The sequence below is a fragment of the Myotis nattereri genome, assembly GCF_964212035.1.
Source record: "Myotis nattereri genome assembly, chromosome: 11".
NCBI classification, from domain to species: domain Eukaryota; kingdom Metazoa; phylum Chordata; class Mammalia; order Chiroptera; family Vespertilionidae; genus Myotis; species Myotis nattereri.
In genome coordinates, this window is record NC_138086.1 from 51,919,834 (window position 1) to 51,947,384 (window position 27,551).

General features: G+C 38.4%; 1 protein-coding gene across 1 annotated transcript in view; it reads right to left on the reverse strand.

Moving 5' to 3' along the window:
* Positions 1-26,616, reverse strand: part of THSD7A (thrombospondin type 1 domain containing 7A) — a 318,818-nt gene extending 292,202 nt beyond the window's left edge. The window contains exon 1 of the mRNA XM_081102812.1: positions 25,836-26,616. Coding sequence (XP_080958938.1) covers positions 25,836-26,019 — 184 coding nt within the window. The 5' untranslated portion in view covers positions 26,020-26,616. The remainder of the gene's footprint in view (positions 1-25,835) is intronic.
* Between the last annotated feature and the right edge of the window lie 935 nt (positions 26,617-27,551).

The following is a 27,551-nucleotide window of genomic DNA, read 5'->3' on the forward strand; positions in this document are numbered from 1 at the left end:
CCCAAAGTTGAGTTGATTGTGATAGTTGAGGGGTTTCTGCAAAATGCATTACATGGTGAGGTTTTATCTGCTGATAAGAACAAAGTTTCATAGAGTGAATTCCATGGTAAACTACAGCAGCCTGGGTACCTCCTCTTGTCTTCCTTTTAAGAATATTTTTAGAAATAAGGAGGGCATTACCTATGTATTTTAGTTCTTTAAATTTCAAATGTTTATACTAAAGGTTATTTTTTTCTTTCATATAAGCAAATATAAATAATTTCTACTTTCTAAATCCACAGAGAGTTGAAAGGAAATGAGGGGAGCATAGAAAGTAATGGTGCCATGCATCATGTCCTTTCTCTGGATGGCTCATCCTGTTAGTGTTTGCTACTTCCTCTTCCTTGCCTACCCACTACTTTGGGGCACTTCCTGGTGTTATTCCCAGAGGCTTTCCCTAATTTTACTCTTGTTTCCTGGAGGTCTACCATTTTATAACTTTACCTAAGTACCCTCAGACACCTTCAACTCCGTATGTCTAGAAAGTGAGCCATTCGTTCCTAGTAAAACCACTCCTCACTGTGCATTTCCTCCATAAACACAGTCACCCAGACCAGAACCCTTGGAATGGTCTACCCCTCTCCTGTTCACTCTTGCCATCTTACCTGTTACTGCTTTTCACTCCCTCCACATCCCTCTACTACTTCTCCATCATTATTGCTTGGCTGACGTTTTTTCCTACCCTTCCTGGCTTGGATTATTCTGACTCATACCTGGTCATTCTGCTGGTAATGTAAAAGCTCTTCAATTTTACAGCAGAGCTTTTCCACAGTCAGCAGTGATCTGCCTGCCCTATAGCATAAATCTGAATGTCATTTTCCTGCTGAGAAGTTCTTGATGGCTGCCCACTGCAAACTACTCTTCACGGTATATGAGTCCTTAATAATCTGACTTCTAACTCCCAAGTGCTATCAGCCTGAGTTTATGGCCATCTCTGCTCTCCCCCAACTCTATCCTGTAGCAAGGCTTATAGTGGTGACAATATACTAAAAGATTCACCGACAAAGTCATATACTCAAATACAAATCCCAGGGGTAGCATATCTGAATAGACTAGCTACGGTTATTTATCTGGCCCATGGAGTAAATGCAATACTTCCCAACACTATCCAGTGAGGAATCTGTAATTCCAATAAGAAATCCTCAAAGCTCTTAGAGAGTGGGAATGGGTGGGCAGCCAAAGTAAACATAACAAAACAAATTTAACAAATTTTAAAATTTCCACTATACTGTAGGCCAGCAAACATTTTCTGTAAAGGGCCAGATAATAAATAGTTGAGTGTTTTTTTGGTCCATACAGTCATTGTCATGACTATTCACCTCTCCATTGTGGCCCAGATGCAATCAGAGATAATGGGTAAAGGACTGGATGTGGCCATGTGGCAGTAAAATTTTATGTACAAAAACAGATTGTGGTTAAGATTTGGCCTGGGGAGTTTTTGTTTTTCAATCCCTTCAATGCATCATAGCATCATGATTTCAAAGTAAGATACCCATGGATCAAATTAAGACTTTGTTGTGTGTTTGATGTTATCGTAGGAAACAGGAAAAACATTCTGTAAATCCGTTTGGTATCTCCAAATGAATAAAAGAATTATACAGTCTCTGTGAAACAGAAAAGGACAACCACTGGAAAAATTAAGCTAAGAGGATGAGATGGGAAAACAATAAGAAGGAATAAAAAAAGAGATTAAGGAAGTAAGAAGTGTCTCAAGACATCAAAAATTAATGGCTGAATTAATACTTACTTTATAAACAAGACTAAACATAATTAACAATGAAAAACCATTGGCCATAAGAGAAAAACTTGCAAATAATTCTTCTAATATGTAAAGTAAAAACAAAGCCATGACAAAGAGCACTATGGCATACACGAACTATAAAGTGAACTTGAAAATATTCTGCCTTTGAGGAATACTAGTAAATCAGAAAAATTTTCATAGTAATTAAATTTAGACTTACAAAATAAGCAAAAATTGAAGAACTGAGAAATCACAATAATACAAGGTACAGTATTTTTTCTTCTAGAAATCTAAGCTAAGGAAATATATTATAATGAAATAATTCTGAATATAACTTGTTTTAATATAAAAAATGAGAAAACAAATATTAAAAATTACAAGATGATCAAAACTGGGTATTATATAGTCATTAAATAAGAATATGATACTTTCAAAAAGTTATGTGGAAATGCTACATATACTTTTCAAATTTAAAAAGTCAGATATAAAAATTTATAAACAGCCCATTTGAACTATCTATATATGCAAAAGTCTAATATGCAAATTGTCCCCGCAGGAGTTCCACTGGGAGACCAATTGCTTGCTATGACGTGTGCTGACCACTAGGGGCTCACGTAGAATGAAGGAAGGCCCCGATCGCCAGCCAGGCCTAGGGACCCTACTCATGCAAAATGTCATGCACCAGGCCTCTAGTTTTTTAAATAACTGAATAAGAAAAAATGAAAAGATTCATGCTTAATTTTAACCATGACTTGGACTTCTAATATTCAATTTTTTTTCTGCTTCCTTATGTATTCCTTTCTTCAATTTTTTTTAAGGACAAGAGCAGAAATAAATGAAAATCAAATAGGTAAATGTATTTTCAATCTGTTGATCAGATAATCAAATGTAAAATAATCTAAAATTTTGGAGAGTTTCAGAAGTACTATAGAATGAATTTTAGGTTCCACTTTCAAAACCTGATATGAGAATAGGATAAAACAGGAATTTTCAAGTGCATAAAGATTTCCTTGTTATATTTTCATTTACCTGTGTTACAATGTATTTCATTTCCATTAAAATCAGTAAAATACAGTGGGTAAAAGAGAAGTTTGTGAAGTCAAAAATATGTAGGTATACTTTCTATACTTTTTTAAAAATATAAAAATCAAGGATGTAATACACAAATGCATAACAATTTTACTTAGAACCTGAAAAATTATAGCCAGTACTTCAGAGCTCATACAGTTCAGTATTTCCCTGAATAATTTAATTGAGAATTTCTTATTAAGCCAAATTGAATAGCCCTCTCTTGGCCTAGAATCATATCCATATCAAACTTCTGCTCCGGAATTAAAGATCATTAGTGGTGTCTTTCAGACCAGATATAAAGGAAAGTGGAAATCTCTTCTCTTCTACAATCCACTTCCTTCTCCCCCAACTCAACCCACTTCTTTTGTATCAGGCAGCATGATATATGGATTTAATTCAGGTCAATCTTTTTCTAATCCATGGTATGAAGGGAAAAGCAGCATTGCTAAGGGGTCTGTAGCCGTATTTAAGCTTGCTTAATTTCCCAGTGAGCTTTTTTATATCATTGCCTAAGACCTAAGAATTAATAATGAGGGGCTCATGTTCATAAAGTCACTTGGAACATAAGCATTTTTGCCAGTGAAATATTTTTCAACATCTCTCCCACATTTTAAAAAGCATTTATTTTCAATTATGTTCAAATTTCAATTTATGCAATAAATTCTACAAATGCATTTTTTATTTCAGGAAAACAATTTTTAAAGTATATCTAAATTGAAATAACGCCCTAAATTAATCTCAAAAGTTAGGTCAAACCTAAATTTAACACGTTTTATTGGATTTATTGGGTTGACACTGGTTCATGAAATTATATAGGTTTCAGAATTTTAAAAAATCTTAAAGGTTTCCAGTCTACAATACAACATCTGTATATTGTGTTGAGTATTTACCACTTCAGGTCAAGTTTCCTCCCTTATGGAAAGTAAGTCACCAGGAACTAAAACACTCCCTGTACAAAACATAGACCTTTGGGAACTATACAGTTCATCTTCCCAAAGAAATGGTTAAAAGGAAATTTATTAGGATTTATAAATAGGAGACTTCAATTTTAGTCCTCAGAGTTCAGAAATGGTTGCTGTTGTTCAGAACCTCAGGGTAAACAAGCAGGAAAGGCTGGTGGGACCTGGGTGGTAAGCAGAGAGCTGGTGGAGAGGTGTTGAGTATGCAGCTAAGAGAATGCAGATGCCAGCCCCGAAGGACCCTCTTCTTGGCTGTGTACTAGTATTTGTGTCTTAAGCTTCCTATTTTTTTTTCCCATGCAATAGCCTTGGAACTTTATGTCTCTCCTCTACTGGTATCTAAGACCTCTGGAATAATGCCTCACCTGCACAAAATACTCGATGCAGCATGATTATTTTTATAGACTGAAATCAATTAATCTTCTTTCCTCCCTCTTCCCCTCGGCCTCTCTCTTTCTCTGTCTTTCTTACTCTTGCTCTCATTCTCACTCCCTTACGTACTCCCTTCCTTCCAGAGGCGTTTAATTTGCTCTAAGGCTTTATGTTGATATGGTATAGAGTAGACCCAAGTGACCGCTATTAGTTGCCTTTGTACTCTGAAGAATTTTGGTAAAAATCATGTTCCCTAGGTGTATCTTTTGCATTTTTTCTAAGGAAAATTTATAGAGTCTGCTATACCTTCAGGCCTCCTAAATTACACATGGGAACTCACTGTGGCCATATGGGAAGATGCCACATGACACAGGCCTGGTACTATGAACTGTGTGGAAGTGGGTTTGGAAAAGATCTAAACAGTATTTTATTTGCGTAAATATTTCAAACTGGCATTAACTACTTGTCAGGATAACAGCCTGAAATAAGTATTTAAGATACAGGTATTCCCTCATACTACTTATTCTGTGTATTAAGAGAGACTATAATTATTTACTATATTTTGAATCAAGCAAAAGTCTTTCTTTCATGTATAGATGATATGGAAAAATGAGAAAATAAAAGCATAAAACAAGTTACTGATCTTATAAACCATTTCATTTGAATATTTACATAACTGGAAACCTAACTGGAATAATATTAAATATTGCGATTTTTAGCCCCAGCCAAAGCCAAACTTATTTTGAAAAAACTATTTAAATGTAATCTGAATTATTTACAGCATTAATTTATTACTGTAAATTAATACAGTATGCTTTTTATTTATCAAGAAAAAATTTAAAACACCTAAGGATAGGTCTGAGCAGTTTACTCCCTGTAAAAAAATCACCTAACACAAGTTTTAAATCAATGGATATTTTGCTACAATTACAATACATAAGCCTGAATTCATTTCTTTGTCTTTGCCAAAAAAAAAAGGGGGGGGGAGGAGGCGGTGGGCTAGTCTTCTGCAAGGCTGCCTTTGTACTCTGAAGCATTTTGGTAAAAACCATGTTCCCTACGTGTATCTTTTGTAATTCAGAACTAACTTTTTTTCCCATTTTACAACTAGGATCAATAATTCTAAATTAAGTGATGCCAAAATGAATGATAGCCAATAAATCAAACACTTTCAGTGCACTGTTGATATCCACCCCATGCCTATCTTCTACATGCCACCCATTGTTCTTCACTCCCAAGTACCCAGAGGGCCCCTCACTGCTCCCCACTCTTCTATCCACACACATTCTCCCTGCTGAGCTGTTGTGATGATGCCAAACTGGGCACCTCCAGGCCCCAGCTCCACCCTCCTCTATAGAGTAGTTTAAAAGAGACCAAAAAAAAATAATTAATTAAACCAAACAACCATGAAAAAAAATACAACAAATGGAAAAATATATTTTTAATCATATTTAAAAATTTTAACTTAAAAGTAATAATACTGAGATAGAAGACTTGAGATTTGTCATATTGGCAAAATTTTTTAAACCTTTATGCCCAGTTTTGGTCATGTGGAATGTGCACCTTCATTCCCTTCTAATAGGTATAATAATTTAACAATCTGTGTCAAGCATCTTAAAAATGAATAACTGCATCATTAAAAAACGTTTAGAAATGTGCAAAAAGATATACTTACAACACAGTTACAGCATCTTTCCCATAATAAAAAAAGATAGAAACAACCTGAATGGCCAATCTACAGTAATAAAAGACAAAAGACAAACATACAAATTGACCATACCTTTGCTACACCTTAAGCCACGCCCACCAGCCCATCAGAGCAACTATATGCAAATTAACCCAACCAAGATAGCGGCCGGCAGCCACGGAGCTGGAACAAGCAGGAGGCTTTCATTGCTTCTGGCGATGGAGGAAGGCAAGCTTCCCTCCCGCCTGCCCTGGCCGGCTCTGAGCTCCTCTCAAGGCTACAAAGTTTCAATTATAGAAAGTAAATAAATCCCAGAATAAAAAGAAAAAAGAAAAAAAGGAGAGGCTGGGAGCTTCTGTTGTCGAGGGGCTTGGCCAGCCTGAAAAAGGCCCTCAGCCCCTCACCCAGACTGGCCAGGCACCCCAGTGGGGACCTCCAACCTAAAGGGGGTGTGGCCAGCCTGAAAACAGCCATCAGCCCCTCACCCAGGCTGGCCAAACCTCCATGGGGTGAGGGTCCCCACCGGGGAGGGGGGCCTGACCAGCCTGCAAAAAGCCATCAGCCCCTCACCCAGGCTGGCTAGGCACCCCAGTGGGGACCCCCACCCTGAAGGGGGTGTGACCAGCCTGCAAACACCCATCATCCCTCACCCAGGCTGGCCAGGCACCCCAGCGGGACCCCCACCCTGATCCGGGACACCCTTCAGGGCAAACCAGCCAGCCCCCACCCATGCACCAGGCCTGTATCCTATATAATAAAAGGGTAATATGAAAACTGACCCTAACAGCAGAAGGACTGGGAATGACTGGTCACTATGACACACACTGACCACCAAGGGGCAGACGCTCAATGCAGGAGCTGCCCCCTGGTGGTCAGTGCGGTCCCACAGGGGGAGCTCTGCCCAGCCACAAGCCAGGCTGACGGCTGCCAGTACAGCGGTGGTGGTGGGAGCCTCTCTCGCCTCCTCAGCAGCGCTAAGGATGTCCAACTGCAGCTTAGGCCTGCTCCCCACTGGCAAGTGGACATCCCCCGAGGGCTCCCTGGCCACCAGAGGGATGTCTGATTGCCAGCTTAGGCCCAATCCCCCCAGGGAGCGGGCCTAAGCCAGCAGATGGTCTTCCCCAAGGGGTCCCAGACTGCGAGAGGGCACAGGCCGGGCTGAGGGACCCCTCCCCCGAGTGCACAAAATTTTGTGCACCAGGCCTCTAGTCTATATAATAAAAGCCTAAGTGATCGTTATGGCAGAACAACCAGAACGACCTGTCACTATGATGCACACTGACCACCAGGGGACAGACGCTCAATGTGGGCGCGGCCCCCTGATGGTCAGTGAGCTCCCACAGAGGGAGCGTTGCTCAGCCTGAAGCCGGGCTCACGGCTGGCGAGTGCAGCGGAGGTCACGGGAGCCTCTCTCTCTTCCGTGGCAGTGCGAAGGAGCAGCAAGCCAAGCAGTAAGGAGAGCGAGCAGGTGAGCGTTAAGGAGCGAGGGGTCCCAGACTGCAAGAGGGCGTAGGCTGGGCTGAGGGACACCCCCCATGCATGAACTTTGTGCACCAGGCCTCTAGTATTACATAATAGAAAATATACTCCTTTAAAAAGTATCAAATTTTTTAAGAATATTTAAGAAAATTATCATGAATGTTATGAAGTAAAATAACATGTGATATCAAATTATGTAATCTAATATATGGTTCAGTAATGTATTCACTTATCAACCATGTGCTGACATTTAGTATATCATAGATGCTGAGGAACAAAGATGACTAAGATAGCCCCTGCCTGAAGGAGTTCACATTAGATTCACTAAAGTAACAAAAAAAAAGAGAGAAAGATACAGGATTTCGGTGGAGGCACATATCACATACATATGGGTGCCCCCCCCAAAAAATATCAAGTATTGTCATTAAAGTGGTACCACAAATCAATAAGGAAGATCACACAAGATTCACAGAGGGAGTGGTATTTGAGCTGAGTCTTGACAAAGGGCAATTTTTAAATCTGTAACCTTCCACTCTTAAAGTGACGGCTGTCTATAGCTTTGACACCAGAAACTTCAAAAAAGACACTATATTTTACCACCCATACTATCCCTCCCTTCCTGCAGTTGCCTGTTAGTGTAAGAAAACCATAGTCCACTTATTAGATTTTCACAGCCTTGTGAATGCTTCAAATTATATTTTATGTGAAGAGGAGCAATAATAATTAACTATGCTAAATATTACAGTAAGCATTATTATATCAAGTAAGACCTAGCTAAGACATTTTTTAAACTTCAATAAACTATTACTTGCTTAATTCCTGGGTCTAATGGAGATACTAACAGCACATTTCTCATGAGTAGACCTTAATTGGTTTACCCAGTACAGCCCCAAAATGGGTCTCATAAGTACCAACGCATAAATGGTATGATATAAGGTTCAAGGTAACTATGCTGCAAGTTGAACCTAATATCCACTTATAGTGGTTGGTATTTCTGGGCTCATACTGAGTGACGTTTGGGGTTCTGAAACAGAGGGCTTGACAAGGAAGTTGAACTGAACTGACCATTTGGTTAATAACATGAAATTGAAGTACTTGGAAAAGTAATCAACCAGGAATAAAGTCAGAATTTGGAGTCGAGCAGACAATCCCATGGAAGTATTACAAGAAGATTAAACCAGGAAGTAGAAACCAGGTAGAAAACTGTGGCTGCTTCCCAAAGCTGCCAAGCTTAGGAAGGAGAACAAGAGGTAAACTGACAGTCACTGAGGTTGCTGAGGATACCCATAGGGAGTTGCTGTGGGGCTCAGAGGTAGGGACAGAGCTCTTCAGCATGTAAAAGCCATTTAGATTGTTAATTCACACCTTCGTGTCTTTACCATGTGCATCCCGTCGTCTCTCTCATCTCACTCATGCTTTCAACCTAACATAACTGTCAACACTTCTGGCAGACCTTTCCTGGTCCTTGCCCTTTCCCAGCCTGGATGAATTGATCACTCCCTCTTCAGTGTCCTTAGAGCACTTCACACATGCCTCTTCCATAGCCCCAATTACACTGATTTATGGCTATCGATCTTCATCGCCTTCAAAGATAGGAGCTTGTCAGTGACCAGGGGACCAGACCCATGTGTCTATATTTCCCCACAGAAGAGGATCTAGCCCAGGGGTCAGGAAAGTGTTTGGGCAGTAAATAGAGTCTCAGAGGGCACCACACCTTCTGCTGACATCACTAATATGTTTGTAATAGATTAAAACAGGGGAGGGTGGAGAATAGCTTTGCTTGAAAAATAAAATATAAAACACTCTGTCTTCATCTCAAATTTATCTTTCCATTCTAGTTGCATTAATATTATGCAAAAAGATAAGATAAACACTACACACACTTACATATAGGCAAAATCATTGAAGATATTAGCTCTTAAAGGTATGGATATGAGTAGAATGATATGATTTCATGCCTGAATGTAGAGAGTCATTCAGAAAAATACTGATACTTTTAAATATGCTCTGAAACTACACAATTACATGAGAAAAACTAAAAGACTCCTCCAGTGTGGCTTAATTAATCATGCTACCAACCAGAAATTTCTTGCGGAACTTCCTCACAGTTCTATTACATCGGCCTTCTGAAGGCATTTATGCATCACAATAAACTACAGATTAAATTATGTGCAGTATGATGTTAGTGTTAAGTACATTTTATTGGTTTATAATATTTTAAAACTTGGTGATTTGTGTGTAATGTCTCTTCTGTCCATTAAGCAGACTTTGATTAAGATACCAAATTTCCTGTGTGCAATGGCCAAGAGAATTATCAGCTGCACAAAACACATATACACACACACACACACACACACACACACCTTAAAAAAAAGGACATGAATTGTACAAAAGTTTTATAAAGACCTTCAAATGGAGAGAATACTCCAACTTTTCCCTCGGGGGTAAAATGCTATCTGGGGTAAAATGTAATAGATACTTAAAGAGTAAAATAGTTCTAGAATTGTGCTCATGGTGCATTTAGAGGTGGCTGGCTTCTACTTCGTCAAGAGGAACTTTTGATATTGTTCCAATATTTAGAAAAAGACAAGCATTAGATCTGAATTCAAATTTAAAATCCCATCACACTGTTGGGAAGAGAAACCTACCACATAAATCCCTGAATGCTGACAATCCTAATTTTCATCTCTTTCATCACATGGCCTAAAGATGTGCAGTATCTTGAGAAAAATCATGTTTAAAGAGACAGAATGAGAATATTTCCAAAGCCTATTTACTGTAGTATTTGCAAGGGATTTCATTTGAATAAATTTACACTAGTTCTTTCACTTTCAATAATAAATTCTAGCCCATTTCACAGCTGTATCACATACAGCAGTCTACACTGAACATTTTGGCTGCCTGTAAACAAGGTTTTCACTTTGTCTCTTTCAGGGAAGAAAAGAAAATGAAAACTACAGCTGGAATGAAAGTCTCTCTGTACAGCACACTGCAACAGTTAGCATTTCTATTGTCGATAATATTCCTACTCATGAACTTTTATCAGTTTAGATACTTGGAAAATGATTCCCTGAAATTACAGGTAGGAAGCATATTGTATCCAAACACAACACAGATGGTCAGACATAGAAGGTAAGAGAGAAAGAAAAGAAAAAGCTTAGTAGTAAAGAGAATTTTCATGAGAGAGTAAACGAAACCTGAGACTACATAAGACTGGTAAAGGAGATTATTACGAGTAAGAGTGTGTTCATGGTGGAAGGTGAGATGCCATGGGAGGGAGAGAGAGAAGCTCTGTAGGGTATTTGGGAAATGTAAAGTGGGATTTAGGATGCTTGTTTTATGGGGCTAGTATAAATTCCTGTGTTAAACGGTCAAGAAAATCCAGGTTAAATATATATTACATTGTTTTAAAACAATGGTAACATCAATATACTGAAATTAAATACTGCGTTATGACTGGAAGCAGCACTTTATAATTTTCTATGTTAACATGCATTGCATCACAAAAAAATATGAGCATATGTTCCTATTTATTACATGACAATTAACTGTTTAGATTAAATATATTATTATTCAATGTAACAAATTGAAGATAGCTCTGAAAATAAATGTTAAAATCTCAAGAACATTGTAAAATGCTCAGTTAAGATACTGAACAGTTAAAACACAAATCTGTTATCATTTCCCATATTCCCCTATGCTTGTCTAAAAGTATTAAACCTAAATTTCCATTATTGCCTATTATTTATACCATATTATGTTCACTTAAATATTTTGAGCTTATCCTTTACACAAGTGAAGATTATTTCCTCTAGTATAAAAATACTACAGGTATGTTTCCAAGTGCTTTGTATAAAATTATTATTTTTGTGTGTGCTGTAGCAAAAAGGAAACCAAAAACATTGCCCTGACTGCTAGTCTTATAGTAAAAGTGTGGCTTAGGTCAAATCAACTGACCTCAGGCACCCAGGTTTTCTCTTTCATTAGAGGAGAAGAGCATTACCTCCCGCCCTACATGAATGAGGAAATTGTGAGAACCTAGTGAAAGAGCATGTGTGCTTGCGGAACTGTGGAGTACCAAGAGAACTCTAGCAGGTATTGTTAATATACTCACTAAGCTGTAAAAACCAAATGGCAACTTCTAAAATGCACTGACATTTAAAATTTTTCATTAGTTTCACTTAGATTTCTCTGTGCATTTTATTTTTTTAATTTATCTTTATTGTTGAAAGAATTACAGATGTCCCCTTTTCTTCCCCATTGACCCCTTCTAGCCCACACTCGCATCCTGCCCCTGGCCTTCACCACACTATTGTCTGTGTCTATACATACAAGTTCTTTGGTTGATATCTTCCCAACCATCCCCACCCGCCTTCCCTTTGAGATTCAACAGTCTGCATTTTAAATACATGTTATTAAATCATCCTCTCTTGGTTTAAGTCATCACAGTATACTCATCCCACCTACGTTCTTTTTCTTTATTGAAGCCTTCACTATATGATCAGATAAAAAACCCAAAAGGAGTTTCTTCTAGGCATCCTATCAAGTATGCTCATGGTTACTTCAGATTTTCCTCCTAAACGTACTTTTATTCTTACTAGGTCCCCTAAAGCACTTTGCTATTTTTCTACTACTTACTTTCTAATTACACGATATCTTTATTGGATCTTTAATGTATTTTCTCAAATGACAGCTATACCACTGAAGTTCCTAGAAAACATAATCTCAAATAGTCTGGCAGTTCCTTAAGATTCCTTAAGATTTCTTAAAATCCTGGCATTTCCTTAAGATTAAACATAGTTACCATAAGACCTAGCAAAGAAAGGTTAAACTATACAAACATTTGTATACAAATGTTCATAGGAGCATTATAACCAAAAAATGGAAACAACTCAAATGTTCATCAACTGATGAGTGGATAAATAAAATGTGGTCTATCTATACAATGGAATATTATTCAGCACTAAAAAGAAATGGGGTACTGATACATGCTACAACGTGGATGAATCTCGACTACGTAAAAGACTCGTCACAAAAGACCACATACAGCCTATCCTTTTATATGAAAAGTCCAGAACAGGCTAATCTATAGATTAGTATTTACCTAGTACTGAGCTGACAGGGAGGAATGGGGTGAGAGCTAAGGGGTGCAGGATTTCTTTCTAAAGCAATCAAAATGTTCTAAAATTGATTGTGATCAGGGACACACAATTGTGTGAATATACTAAAAGCCATCAAACTTTACTCTTTAAGCAGGTGAACTGCATGGAATCTAAATTACATCCGAAAAGCAGTTAAAAACTGGATCTGTGACAGCAATTCCAATATTCTGCATATGGCCAACAAAGCAGATTCATCTTATATATAATGACATGGCACAATCATCTTTTTCCTCTAATTTTTACATGTTCATTAAATAATCAAATTAACTTAGCCTTTAGATGATTTTCTCAAGATAGAGAATAACTTTGAGGAGAATTAACTTGAAAGCTCTGAAACTTTCATTATCCTTTGGAGCATCACAGTGTTCACGGTGAGGCAGCACTTGATCAACCAAGGTTGAAAGACCACCTTGTCTGCTCTATAATATTTATTCTCTTCTTGTGGCATTTTCCCAGCTGAAGCAGCTCAACGCCAGTTGTCTTATAAAACAAGTCAAGGGAACTAAAGAAGTTACACTAAATCTTGCAGTAAGAGACAGGAAGAGAAATTTCTCTCGGCAGCCGTCAAAGCTTTCCTTGTGAATTATTAGATTCCATAAATCGCAATCCATTTTGATAACTCTCCCATTAGAGGTGTGGAGTCACCGCTGCAAGCTGTCAGAAGAAGCTGTGTTACAGAATGATTGGACCCTATGATCTTTGCTGCATTTCTGTGATTACACACGCCAGCTCAAGGCCGCAGATGCCTTGCTCCTGCTAGCTCCTTTCATTCCACAGGGCCCGTCAACTAATGAAAACTAATGAAGCACAGCATGTAGAGAAGTGGAGGGAAATGTTGTTGTTGGCTGACAATAGGGCTGTTCAGGCACTTTAATTTGATTTTGGTGTTCTGTATATCCTCATGTAGTCATTCTCTAAAACTCAAAAAAAAGTATCTTTTAAATATCTTTTCTGCCCTATATATTTAAGCTTCAAATTTATAAGTACCTGAAATGATTGCCAAAGGTAAAGGTTGTAAACTAGTAAGTACCGACTAATCTTACTTGGGCTCACCAGATACTGTATTTGGTCAACAATGTTATTTTTTATGAGATTTTTTTTTTCAATTGGACCCCATCTCTAAATGATGGCAAATAATACACCCACAGCACGGTAAATGAGTGGTGTTGACTCTTTAATTAGCGAAGTCCACACAGACAAGTTAGTACAACCAGCTGTTACACCATGCCTGGTCCTCATCACTCATTTATATCTCTGTCACCAGAGAAACACCACACAGATTTGAGGCTTATTCATTCCAACACTGGTATAATCAAAATTATAGAGGAAAAATAAAGTATTAAATCACCCTTATATATAAAAGCCCAACAGGATGCTCCACTATTGAAATAACTATGTTTAATTAGCATTACCTAAAGATAGCATCTCTCATAGTTTGTAAGGAGAAATACAATAGTTCATTTATACAATTAACAGTCTTCTAAAACTCATAAATTCACAAAGGACTTGACATTTGCAAATATATTCTTTGATTCTTGGTAATACTGTATGAGTCCAAATAGACTTGGGCTCCTGGATTGCAAGAGTTGAACAACAGCAAACTAAGGCTAGGCTCCTGATTATGGTCGATTCCGTGTAGTCCTCACACTCCCTTCTTCCCACCCCAGCTCATTTCCAGCTTTTTATGCCTCAGAACTTGCTGTCCCTGGACATGCGTTCCATTTCATTTCTTCCCACTTGCTTCTCTTTGTCTGGAATTCTGGAATTCTCCCTTTGTCCATTTTGTAAACTATTTTCAAACTTGTGTTTTATGAAATCTTCCCTTTCCTGTGTCCTTCTGCAAGATAATCACCCCTTCTGTTTTGTGTGTGTGTGTGTGTGTCTGTTTTTACAGAAAGTTTGCTGGACAAGAAATACTTATTTACACAATAGGGGACTTGGGAGGGATGGGTCCACGTAATATTCATGTTTGTTCCAAGCACAGAATTTGGCATAAAATAGGCACTAAGTGCCTGCAAGATTTATTTAATCAAACCTGGTCTACACGGCTGATGAAGAAAAAGGTCACCTAATTCTAACTATGGCTGGAGTCCCTGAAGTTGTGCAATGCAATGGCTCTAAATGAACTTCATTTTTATAAGAAAAAATATATACATTATTAAAAAACACACATTAAAAAATAATAGCTAATCCATATTATTCCACCAGGTCTGTTACCAGTCCTGCCTTAATGATATCATAATCAATGTAAAATATTTATAAGTAATATTTCATATAAATGATGGTCATTGATATGCAGCAAGCAGATGCTCTTAGAAAAAAGGTACTTTTTGGACATTTGTGCCAACACTGCAGTTTGAAGACATTGCTCAGGCACCAGAGTGACAAACACAGGAAAATTGATAGACATAAAAGGATCTTAAAATAAAAGCTATGTTAGTGGGAGGTCATGTAAGGGCTCATGTAAAAGATCTTATCTCCCACAATAAGATCTTTTACATGAGCAGGTTCCTGATGAACATAAGGTTGGCACAAAGTTTTCTAAAATAGAATGTTCACATAAATTCTTGTATAATTAATATTTTGCTGAAAAGTATTCATAATTGCACATATTTTTAGAAATCACCACTATAGCCCTAGCCAATCTGGCTCAGTGAATAGAGCATTGGCCTGCAGACTGAAAGGTCCCGGGTTTGATTCCGGTCAAGGACACATGCCCAGGTTGTGAGCTCGATTCCCAGTAGGGGGCGTGCAGGAAGCAGCCAATCAATGATTCTCTCTCATCATTGATGTTTCTATCTCTCTCTCCCTTCGGCTCTGAAATGATTTCAGAGCGGAAAGGAGAGAGAGATAGAATCATTGTACACTTCCTACACCCTTTCATTCAGAGCGTCACAGACCACAAAAGTCTTGCCAAGAATATTTAAGTGTTTCCACACAAAGGAATTTGGAATGCACAGTCCCACTTAAAAAGTCACACCTCCAGTATTTCCTGTATGGCAACAATATGCATGATTACACGTAAAAATAAAACACTAAGGCAAACTGTCTCTGTGTTTTAAAACTATACTTTGAATAACTCTGATAACAGCAAAGCTGAGGGCTGTGCAACTGTGCTCTTAGAGCAGGTAGCGGAAGAGAAGTTTGAGATACATGTGCAGCTTCAAAAAAGAAGAAGGAAAGAATGCAGACAGATGCAGGAGACAAACTATCCCACGGAGGAGGCACTTAAGCTCACACCAGGATCACAATAAGTAAGAGATAACACTGAGCACTGACATGTGCCAGGCACCATCTAAGTGGCCTATGTGTTTTTCTCAAGTTATCTATAAAATAACCTGGAGAGGTAGATATTGATACTGTACCTATGGTATGGTTGAAGAATAAGAGACACAGGAAAATTACAGACCTTACTCTTAATAAATTACAAAATTAGGTCAATATTCATGTCTGTCTGGCTCAAAAGTTTATTCTCGAACATCTAATTTTATTTATTATGCACATACAAATGTGCACAAATACATATTTATTTAACTACGTGGTAATCAGTGCTTCTTTCATTTCGGGATATGGGTTCAATTCTTTACAACTAATTACTTTCATTGTCAAGGAGAAGTACCTGAATACAATGGATCCCTCTGCCACTTACAGTTGCACTCTCTGATTTTAGTAGAGAAAACAAAAATACTATTTAAATAGTGCAACCCAAATAGGCACTATCTGTGTTCTGATGCCATTCTTTAGTAGACATATTACTACTTGTAAATATATCCATCTATGATACTCAGAATATCTTGTTATTGCTTCTGCTATTATAATCCAAGGGATAACTTTTAATCCAGAATATGTGCACAATTTGAAAGCCCTGAATTGGTCATATACCATAAGTTAAATTATTCCAATTATATAGTCAATGCCTGTGCCTCATACATTAACTTGGGAAAAATAATTTTCCATCAAGTTTTCTCTATAGTTCTAGGTTAGCTACTTCAATACTATCTTGTATTTCTACCCCTATGTACACACACAAACTATCTACTTCTGAGTCATTGTTCTACCACCACCATTCTGGGTGTGCTCCACACTTTGTGTCCATGGGAAGCTCCATGGGAGCAATCTAAGTATCAGGATAGTTCCCAGAACAGCTTGCCAGGGGCTAAGGACAGTGGACTTCCACGGCTTCCCAGAAGTTCAGGAGGATATTGTTCCTCAACCTTATACCAGCCTATTGCTTCCTCCATGCAAGAGCAAGAAGGCGTGCATATACAACTACATGATTTACAAATCAGACCACAGTCAGCTGGCAATACAGCACATGTGTTGTGCACTTGAAAATCTCACAAGTTTGCAAGCTCAATTTAATCTTTAATATAGTAGACCATTTTCTTTCATTTCAAGGGATCGTTCATCACTCCCAAACTCTACCCAAATGTGTTCCCCTAAAGGTGAAACAAACTAGGCAAGTTTAGGCCCAACTCCGTTTATTCTTTACTTAACTTCCATGTGTGTCTTCTGTTTATAAAATAATTGTTTTTAGTGTAGTTCATATCATCAGGGCAAGAAGTACAACATGTGCAGCACAGTGGATTGAGACTCTGAACAATCACATGAATTCCACCTGCTCATGCTACTCTTCTTCCTATTTTAATAAGAATGCGTATCATCAGAGAAGATACACAAATGACAAGTAATTAGATGAAAAGATGATGTTCAACATCTCATGTCATTAGGGAATAGCAAACTGAAACAACACACACTTATTAAAATAACTAAAATTCAAAACACTGACAACACTGGTGAGAATGTGGAGCAACAGGAACTTTCACTCGTTGCTGGTTGGAATACAAAATGATACCTCCACTTTGGAAGACAGTTTGGTAGTTCCTTACAGAACTAAGCATACTCTTCCCATATGATCCAGTGGCCATGTCCCTGGGTATTTACCCAATGGAGTTGAAAACCTGCATATGGATGTTCATAGCAGCTTTATTCATAATTTCTAAAACTTGGAAACATCAAGATGTCCTTCAACAGGCCCATGGATAAATTGTGCTACATCAATACAATGAAATATGATTCAGTAATTAAAAGCAATGAGCTATCAAGCCAATAAAAGGCATGAAGAAAACGTAAACCCTGACCAGTTTGGCTCAGTGGATAGAGCGTCAGCCTGCGGACTCAAGGGTCCCAGGTTCAATTCCGGTCAAGGGCATGTACCTTGGTTGTGGGCACATCCCTAGTAGGGAGTGTGCAGGAGGCAGCTGATCGATGTTTCTCTCTCATCGATGTTTCTAACTCTCTATCCTTCTCCCTTCCTCTCTGTAAAAAAACAATAAAATATTTTTTTTTAAAAAAAAAGAAAACTTAAATGCATGTTACTATGTGAATGAAGCCCATCTGAAAACGCTCAACTGGATTATATCAACTACATGACATTCTTCAAAAAGCTTAAGTATGGAGAAAGAAAAAGGATAGGTGGTTACCATGGATTTAGGGAGAGGGAGAGAGATGGAGGGATGAACAGGTGAAGCATAGAGGCTTTTTAGGTCAGTGAAACTACTCTGTATGATACTTAATGGTGGATACATGTCATTATATGTTTGTCCAAGCCATAAAATGTACATTAGAGTGAACCCTATCATAAACCATGACTTTAAATATAATTTTTAAAGAATGAAGGTGATGCCTGTTTTATCTTTTCTCTCCTTGTTTTGTTGCTCTCTTACAATGTCTCACTTTCCCCCCAGGTTTTAGCAGTAATGCATAGCTTCTCCTAAATTTACTGATTTTGCTCAGTAAATTCCATGTGGCCCATCTCTATGATGTCTCCTGGAGCCTAAAGCCCCCTGAACATTACTCTATTACATGTGTCATTTGAAAATTATTGTCCATAGAAAGGAGCACATTTGTGCTTTAGCCCTTATTTCATTTATTTTCTCATGATATAACATTAATAATATGGGAACAATAAGCGCGATAAAAAAAGATTATGATTTCACATACTTTCTATTATGCTTCCCCCACTCCTTCCCAATGTGTTTAATTGTAATATCATTTCCTCTAAATATTACTTTTCTTTTTGCTTGGGTACCCAGAGATTAAATGCAACTTCCTGTATCATTCATCATTTTAATGTATTCTAAAATTATCTAGAGTAAAACTGCTGAAAAAGGTTAGAAAAAATCTCTACCTTAAGACTCATTAGCACCTCTACCTCATACTCTGTGATGTCCTTGTGATAGGAAAGCTATATTTTACTGAATGCTTCTTCCTCAATGCTTCTTTGTTAAGGACCACTCTAAAGTGCCTTTATATTAATTCCAAGGGAGCCTGCTCCAAATATCTGCTAGACTGCGAAGCCCCCACCCTCCCCTTCCCACAGAGATCCCGCTGCACAGTGTTACCATTCCAACGTATGTCACATGAAGGCTGAGAGGCTTCATGGCCTCCTAAAAGGTTCCAAAGCACATCACGCTTCCCCAGCACCCTAATCAGAATGTCAGCATCTCACCCCACCAACCTCAAGCCAGTTTCTATATAGCAACAATCCCTAGAAAAAGTCAGGGTATGTGCTGCTCTATAGCACTCCTAACATCAGTCCTGGCTGGGGCTTCCATCATTTTCCAAACCAGAGAGCTACCTACAGTTTACATGAGGAGTGACCTGAGTTATCACAATCCATTGAGATATTACAGCTTCAGAAAGCCACCTGAACATCTGACTTTCTGATCCGAATAATTAATGAATTTTGAGCACTAACTGTGTTATGTATGCTAAGAAAGAGAGTAGGAAAACAAGACATAAACGGTAATATTTAAAACATGTATTTTTTTATTAACTTCAGAGAGGAAGGAAGAGAGATAGAAACATCAATGCTGAAAGAGAATCATTGATCTGCTGCCTCCTGCTCGCCCCCCACTGGGGATGGAGCCTGAAACCTCCCTGGCATGTGCCCTGACCAGAATCAAACAGCAACCTCATGGTTCATAGGTCTATGCTCAACCACTGAGCCAGCTGGCCAGGCAGTATTTTTAAGTTTATTTAAATAAACACCTAACAAACAAATCAAAATAATGCATAAGCCACAAACAATTCTATTGTAAAATAATTTAACTTGGAAGGCATATGTGACTATGTCAATTACAAGAATGTGAAATGTCAGATTCTTGAGAAATCCCGAGACACAACACAAAATCAAGTATAAAAAAATTCTAATAAAATAATTCAGCCTGAATTTTCTGCTTAAAATACTTTTATGGTCCTTAGTTCATGCTGTATACATATGTGCCAAAGGGGAAAAAAAGACAAGCCTATAATAAAATAACTTCTTTCCAGACTTGTTTTGTTTTCCATGGTGTGCTTTAGTTGGAGAACACAGATAAATGTGTTGGATCAGTATAATTCCTATAAGTTGTGTCATTTTTAGGGGATAAAAAGATAAAGAATGCGAAGAGAACTAACATTTTGAATGTTTACTACATGTAAGGCAATGCTAGATACTTGCTAGTTACTACCCATTAAATCACCACAAATGCCCTCTCACTTCAGAACTTCTGCACCATTCCAAGGTAAGGAAACTAAGTCAGAGAGTTTTAGTAACTTGACCATCAGGAAGAAGCAAGTTTTAAACAGAGGCTTGTCTGATCCTGAAGCCCATGTTCATTCCATCCCACCATACTGTCTCCCCTGTAATGTGCTGGAGTACCTAGCACTCTAACTGTATCAATTTGTCATTTCTAGTGCATTTAGAAAAATTGATGCTTTAGAGAAAGTTAATGCACATTACTGGACCTGCTCCAGGTCATAAAATTAAGTAGCCAGTGCATTCTATAACAGAATAACAGCAAAAATGAAACTACCATTTACTAGAGTTCTAGTATGTTTCAAGCACTGTACTAGGACATTACATGGTACCATATTTAATCCTCAAATAACCTATTTGGAATACATATTACTTACCCATAATGGAGTTAAAAAGAAAAGAGTCAAGGAGGTGAAATAATTTTATAAGTAACAAGGGTATATTTCTATCCATGTTGCTCTGGATTAACTGACATTGATGCCCACAATCTTCCCACTCTGCTCCATCCCTATCCTCATTTAATGAGCAAACTGTGTCATATTCCAAATTAAGGCAAACTGTAAGCACAATTGAAGTGCAAAACATTTTTATTAAGAAAATGCCACCCTCATGTTACTACAACCTAAATGGCATCCCTTTCTCCTTTGTTATTTAGTGAATAGTAAGATTAAGACTGATATTTTTCCATAAGAATAAAGCAGAATGCTTTATATTAGTAGAAGTACTTCTTAGAAGTACAAGAAAGAAAAAAAAGGATAGCACTTATTTTACATTACACTGAAGCATGGAATTATTTTATGCACAATCAAGTAGGTAAAAGACAGTGATTGTCATTAATAGTATTATCTTGTATTGGCTGAACCTACTTCAGAAGCAATTTAATGTAAGACACAATTTCCTTGAGAGAAACTCATACCTTTAAATACCCTCATCACCTGAATTGTGAGCAACAGCTAGCATGTACCTATTTATTGAATTTCGATGTAATTTCATTATTATAACAGTTAATTCAATCACTTCAACACCTTTTTGAAAATACATCTCTATGACAAAAATTGATAGAGGTTGTATGTATTCTCTATTTTCTGCCTGACTCTTGTTAAGTCAATCACATTTTGTTCCATGCATTGATACTCCTAATTTGGAATTGCAGGTGAATAGAATTAGCCATAATTATTATTGAGACATTTCCATATTCTAGAATATTAAAAAGGAAAGAAGTATCTTATCAGAAAAACTAAGTATTCAGCTCCCAATAACATAAGTGCTTTACCTCAGTGTTTAATGTTTTCAATTATTCTCATAAAGACAATTTGAAAGTTACCTTTTAAATGACTGTGACAAAAGATCTGTGGTACATGTACACAATGGAATACTACTCTGCCATAAAAAGGAAAAATTTGCCCTTTGAAATAGTATGGATGGACCTAGAGAACATGATGCTAAGTGAAATAAGCCAGTCATAGAAAGACAAGTACCATATGATTTCATTCATATGTGGAATTTAATGAACAAACTGAACTACCAAGCAAAACAGGAATTCGGGGTGGGGGAGAAGGGTGGAGGGATTGAGCAAAAAAGATTAAAAAAAAAAGAGAGGACTCATGGACATGGATAACAATGTGGTGATTGGGAGAGTGGGAAGGAGATAGGTGAAAGTGGAAGAGGGCATAAATGGGATAAATGACGATGGAAAAAATAAAATACTGTTGAAACATTTAACTTTTTATTTTAATGAATATTTTAATAGCTTATATTCTTGGATTTTCTCTGTTAAAATAAAAACAGTATAGCAGAGAGAATTAAATACCACTTCATTATTTGACTTTATTAATATAGCTTTTCCACTATCTTTATTCAATCAAATTTATATCTCTACCACTCTACTTAAAATGTCCTTTCCCAAAACACTGCTAATTATCTTACCAATTCCTCTGTTTCCTTGATATTTTCTCAAATATTTTTTAACCCCTTTCCAGCCTTTCAGGATTTTTTCATACCTTTTGCCACCATCACCTTCATAAAATATCTTCTTCCATTTAGTAACTATTGCCATTTTTCCTTGGACCTGTTCTGGGCTCTTTCATTAGTATTTCTCCAATAACAGCCCTCTAAATCCCAACATTCTCTATATAATATTCTTGCCCCTCTTTTCAATACTTTTTTCTTCTTTTAATGATCCCTACAATAACCACACCTTAAAATATCATATATTTATAGAGTTGAGAGCCTACACATCAGCCTTACTCTTTCTCCTAAACTACCCACCCTTTCATTAAGTTTCCCAATAAATCTATTCATCTTAATAGATTATTGCTACCTCAAGTTTAGTATATCTAGAATTAAACTGATAGTCTTTTTCTCCAACCCCAAGAAACCTACTCTTAACTTCTTTCATATTCTCTGTCTCAAGTAACTGGGTGCAGACATGGTAGAGATCTTAACAGCATTAGTTTCTCCTTTCCTTGGCAGACACTGTGACCCCTGTGCTCTAAACCTCAGCTAGAATTCTACAATGTGACCTCCCAGTCCTCCCCTATTCACCCTTCACTACATTTTCAGTGAGCTTTGTTTTGCTCCCCTTTGCCTCTCAGTCACTCTTTTACTGACCCTTTCTGGCCTCTTAACCTCTCTCTCTCCATTCTGGGCAAAGAATAAGTCAATACTTTGCTCAAGATTCCAATGGCTTCCACCTGCTTAAAGGTTAAGCTCTAATATATTTTCCATGATTTTAAAGTTTTCTTACATTCTTCCCCCAAATGAACTCATTGGCATTAAGTCCATTCATTCCCACCAAACATCCTGGACTTGAGCTACAGTCCTTCCAAGACCTAGGAATGTTGTCATGCCTGTCGTTTTTATTTTCTCTTTCCTCTGCTTGGAATGAGCTTCTACTCCTCCCTGAGTAAAAGATCTAGCTCGTCCTTCAAAATCCAGATCAACATTAGCTTTTCTTTAAAAGCCTCCACAACCCCCTTTATCAGCTACACAACCTCTCTGCTCTCATAGTGCTTCATTAAAGTATGGTGTGCCATGATATAATTATTGTATATGTACAGTATTATTCAACTATGAGTTTCTTGAAGGTAGGGATGACAATAGCCTAGATAGCTTCTACTACCACAGTAACTTCATAAAAATCACACAGTGAGTCATCAATAATTTTTTGTTGTGGGTTGACAATAACTTTCATTTAATATACAACTTACATTAAATTTTCATATAATATATATAGTATTCGTGTCATAAACTTCACATATTATGCTCATGTATATATCTATGCATGTAAATACACTATGTGTATATATGAATATATGTGTGTTTATGGTATATGCACATGTACATACATTTAAAGCAATTTCAGGCTGACAAGGCCCTTGGATATCATCTTTTCTAATTAATGAATATTACAAAATAGGAAACCAAGAACCAAATGACTTTGGCACTAAATGACTTTGCCAATGTTCTATAGCTTGTTCTTGGTGAACACGGTGTTAGAGTTCCTATCCCAGTTTCTCATTCTATGTACTTTTCACTATATCACTTCAGAGATCTCACCAAGAATGTGACCCCACCCCCATAATCTGCTATACCAATACCAACCTTTCCCCAATGGAATAGATATCCTGGACTGTCTCACCTCATTTTCTCTCCCAATTCCCTTTCTGGGTCTTCATTTTCATCAAGTGAGAAACACTCATGATTCTGCCATCTCAGTATTTTCATTTTCAGTGTATCCCTCCCCTTCAAATATTCCCTATTCCTTTTATAGATATGGTAATGTCTCCTTTCCCTCTCAAAAACAAGAAAGAGGTCATTATTTTGCTCTCCAGTTTCATTCAGTGTGGTTTTTTTTTGTTTTTTGTTTTCTTTTTACCAAACCAAGGGTCGCCATTAAAAAGATGTCATTACCATCCTCTTCATATAGCTTATGTATGTCTGAACATGAACATAACTTTGGAGTTTACAGATTACTTCTCATAACTCACTCATTTGCTCTTCGTAACTTAGGATAACACTATGAATAGTCAGAGAAGGTATCATATTTATATGCAGCTGAAAACACTGAGGGTCAAAAGTAAACTGCCAACGTTCCTACAGCTAGCAAGAGCTGAAACTGGTGCTGGAACCAAGGTCTCCATATCCTTGCTCCTGACAGCTTTCCACTATTTTAAACTGTTTACTGGCTTGTGTTCCCACCATGACATTTATGTTGACATATATTGGCACCTCAGTTCCTGCACGTGAATGTTGCCTCGACTCTTCTTCTATCTGAATAACTTCTTGGCTCTTGTTATTTTAATGGCACACATTTCAACCAGCCAAGTACTATTTTGCCCAAGCCCTTACCAAGCATCCAAATAATACCATTTAATGGAAATTATAGTTCGGTTATTGTTTGTTATTATGACTGCGCTTCTGAAAAGTAAAACCATGGCTTTAGCTAAATTAGAGATCTTCAACTATTTGTTTTAAATTGAAATTAATTAATGTGATTTTATCTACATCCACTCATCAACTAATCTGTAAACTGCAAGTGTTAAGGAGAATGGCTAACACTAATCCAAATGGCTTTTCTAAAAACGTGTGTGTGTGTGTGTGTGTGTGTGTATTTCATCCAAGATTGTAAGGCAAGTTATGTAGCTTTAAATCCATTTCTGTTCAATCTAAGTTGTTGGATTGGATAGATGCAACTTCTTTAAAAATTCGGTATAATTGTAGAGCAGACTGATCTGTGTAGCAAAGGGCTACAGACCACTGAAGTAACTTGTTTGCAATCCCATGATGAAAACATACATTCTCTCCCTCCTCTCTACTGCATCCTTCTCTTAATATTTAGGCACTGCCAAACATTGATCCCTAGCCTTAAGCAATAAGCACAGTGTTTCTCACTTCACTCTGATAAGCATCACAAGTTTCAAGTCCGCTAAAGAATCCTCAGTGTCCTTTGGAGAAGGAAGGAGCAGCTGGGGAGGGGGTAGTCATCCCTCACTCTATTGTTTTCCTGCCTGTCACTGCCCTACCAGGACCTCTAGTCAGCACTTACCCAGGAGGTTCAGATGGACAAGTCATTCGTTGCTGCTTTTGTCGGTTGAAAACAAGGCAAAAGAATTCTCCAGACAGAAAAAGTTTAAACCTTAAACATCCTAACAATTGTGCACTTTAAAAATCCCGCAATTCACTGGGTAAGAAATGAGCTGCACCTGGTCTCCGTGAGCTCATTGGAGCCCCGGCTGCGGGTTAACTGTCAGAGCTGCCCTTGTTTGGCTTGTTTCCACGTGTCCCACAAATCACAAAGCTATACTTGGCAAATTCGATCCTCTAACCGTCTGCATCATGGCACTGAGCAAACAGTTTGCCTCAAGACAGAGTAGAGACCGGGGCTAAACTGTCTGCTGGCTCTTTGCTAGAAACAGATTTAAGAAATTCATAGCAGAATGAGAACCCAGAGGTTAAAAATACTGCACTTCATCGAGAAAGTGCAGCGCAGGTTGCCCTTATTAACTGCAGAGCTGCGAGAGCGAGCTCATTCCAGGGGCTCACTAATGCCTCTTAGTTGTTAGGTTTCTCTTTCCAAATAGCATCGGACATGACCCAATTTACTTCCTCCGATCATACTTGTATCTTAGGAGCCCAGCACTCCCGGAACATCCACAGCACAGGGGGCCCTCCTGAAGCCCGGCAGTTTGCTGTGTGGACCCAGATGTGAAGATGGGGAGAAGGGGAACTCCGTCCCACTTACCGGTCTTCCACAGATAGAGGGTGGGTGCGTCCGCCTCGCCCGGCGCCGCAGCCCCGCAGGCGCCCAGGCACAGCAGCAGCAGCAGCAGCGGCAGCGGCGGCGGCGGGAGCAGCTGCCGGACGCCCTGGCACCGGCCCGCGGCTCCCGGGCCCCGGGACGCAAAGCGCCTCGTTCGCAGCCCCATGCCGCTCGCGGCCGCTCCGGGGTCCGGATCCCGAACACGGACGGCAGGGAATTTTTCTGCGCCTTCCGAGTGTCTTCCCAAGGAGTACAGAAGGCAGAGCTCTGCCCTGCTATTGTTCGTTTCCCACGAAAAGGAGGGAAAGCTCTTTTAACACCGGGGAACAATAGCGTCCGTGGTGGCCGTGGCTGCCGCCGCCGCCGCCGCTGGCGCGGATGCTGCCGCGGCTGCCATTCCGCGCACAGTGGCAAGTCCTAGTGGTGAGGGAGAGGGCAGCAGCCGTCTGCAGGGGGCCCCAGCTGACGGAGCAGGTCCTCCAGGTCTGGGAGCTGCGCAGCACCCGACGCCAGCTGGAGGGGGTGGGGGGAGCCTGAGCCCAGCGAGGGAGAGGGGGCTGGAGGTGGGGGTGGGGGGAGAGAGCCAGAGGGCGAGAAAGGAAGCGAGCGGAACAGAGAGGGGGCGACCAGATGCAACATACCCGCCCAAAGAACTCCCATGCACATGGTGTGATGAAATATGTTTGGAAGGCTACACTAGTAAAAGGAATCATCATCCGACAGGCTCCATCGTGACAAATAGCAGGCATTGAAATTCCTCGTCACCCAACGAGTCAAATGCTAGATCGAGTGGTATGTTCTTCTTAGGGTATATGTACACAAAGCATTCGTGTTTGTCATTTATTGTAACCGGTATCTTCTGAATCACTTTTTTGAGGGAGGAGTACTTATGATCAGATGTGAAACAAAACAAAAACAGTAAAACAACAGAGGTGTTTACTTGCTGCTGAAATATGCTTAACCACTTTTTTAAGTGTTTTTTTTTAAATCTGTTCTCAAAAATATGAGTGATATTGATCTACTCTGACAAATCAACGTACATTGTGTTTTAATATTTTTAAAATAGAATTAGTATGCAGTAAGTATTCACAATGCTATCTAGTTATATAGTTTTACTAAAACTAATCAAAAATAGTATTTCAGATATGGAGTAAATAAAAATGCTAGTCCTTTATCTACTTCTTTTTGTCCAAAATAGGCTGCCTTTTCACTTATGAGTAAAATTGAGGGGAAAACTAAGTTTTGTGTGTGTGTGTGTGTTTTGTTTTGTTTTTTGATAGCTCCAAATCAGTAAATTCTTTACTTAAAAATCCCTGGCACTAATTTGTCTGAATTCTTAGTGTAGAAAAATATAATCTAAATTACCTCATGGGTTTGGGTCTTTTGTTCTTTGTGTTTTCACTTTCTTAAACTAGTAGTAACAGAGGAATGTATGTGAAGTCCAATAATGCTTTGCCCTTTCTCTTTCTTCCCCCCCCCCCCAATTATGACCTTTTATTAGCTCATTTCCTAGTAAAGCTAAAATAATAGCAAGGCATTTAGCCCATTAAAAACTCTGCAAACAGAAAGCCAAAGAAAACTATTCACATCTGTCATCAATATTTGGCCAAATAAAATAAAATTTAAAAAGCAGGAAAACTGCTTTTATGAATGTACTCCATCAGCAGAGCCAACCCAAGAGCTGACATTGTAGAAGCT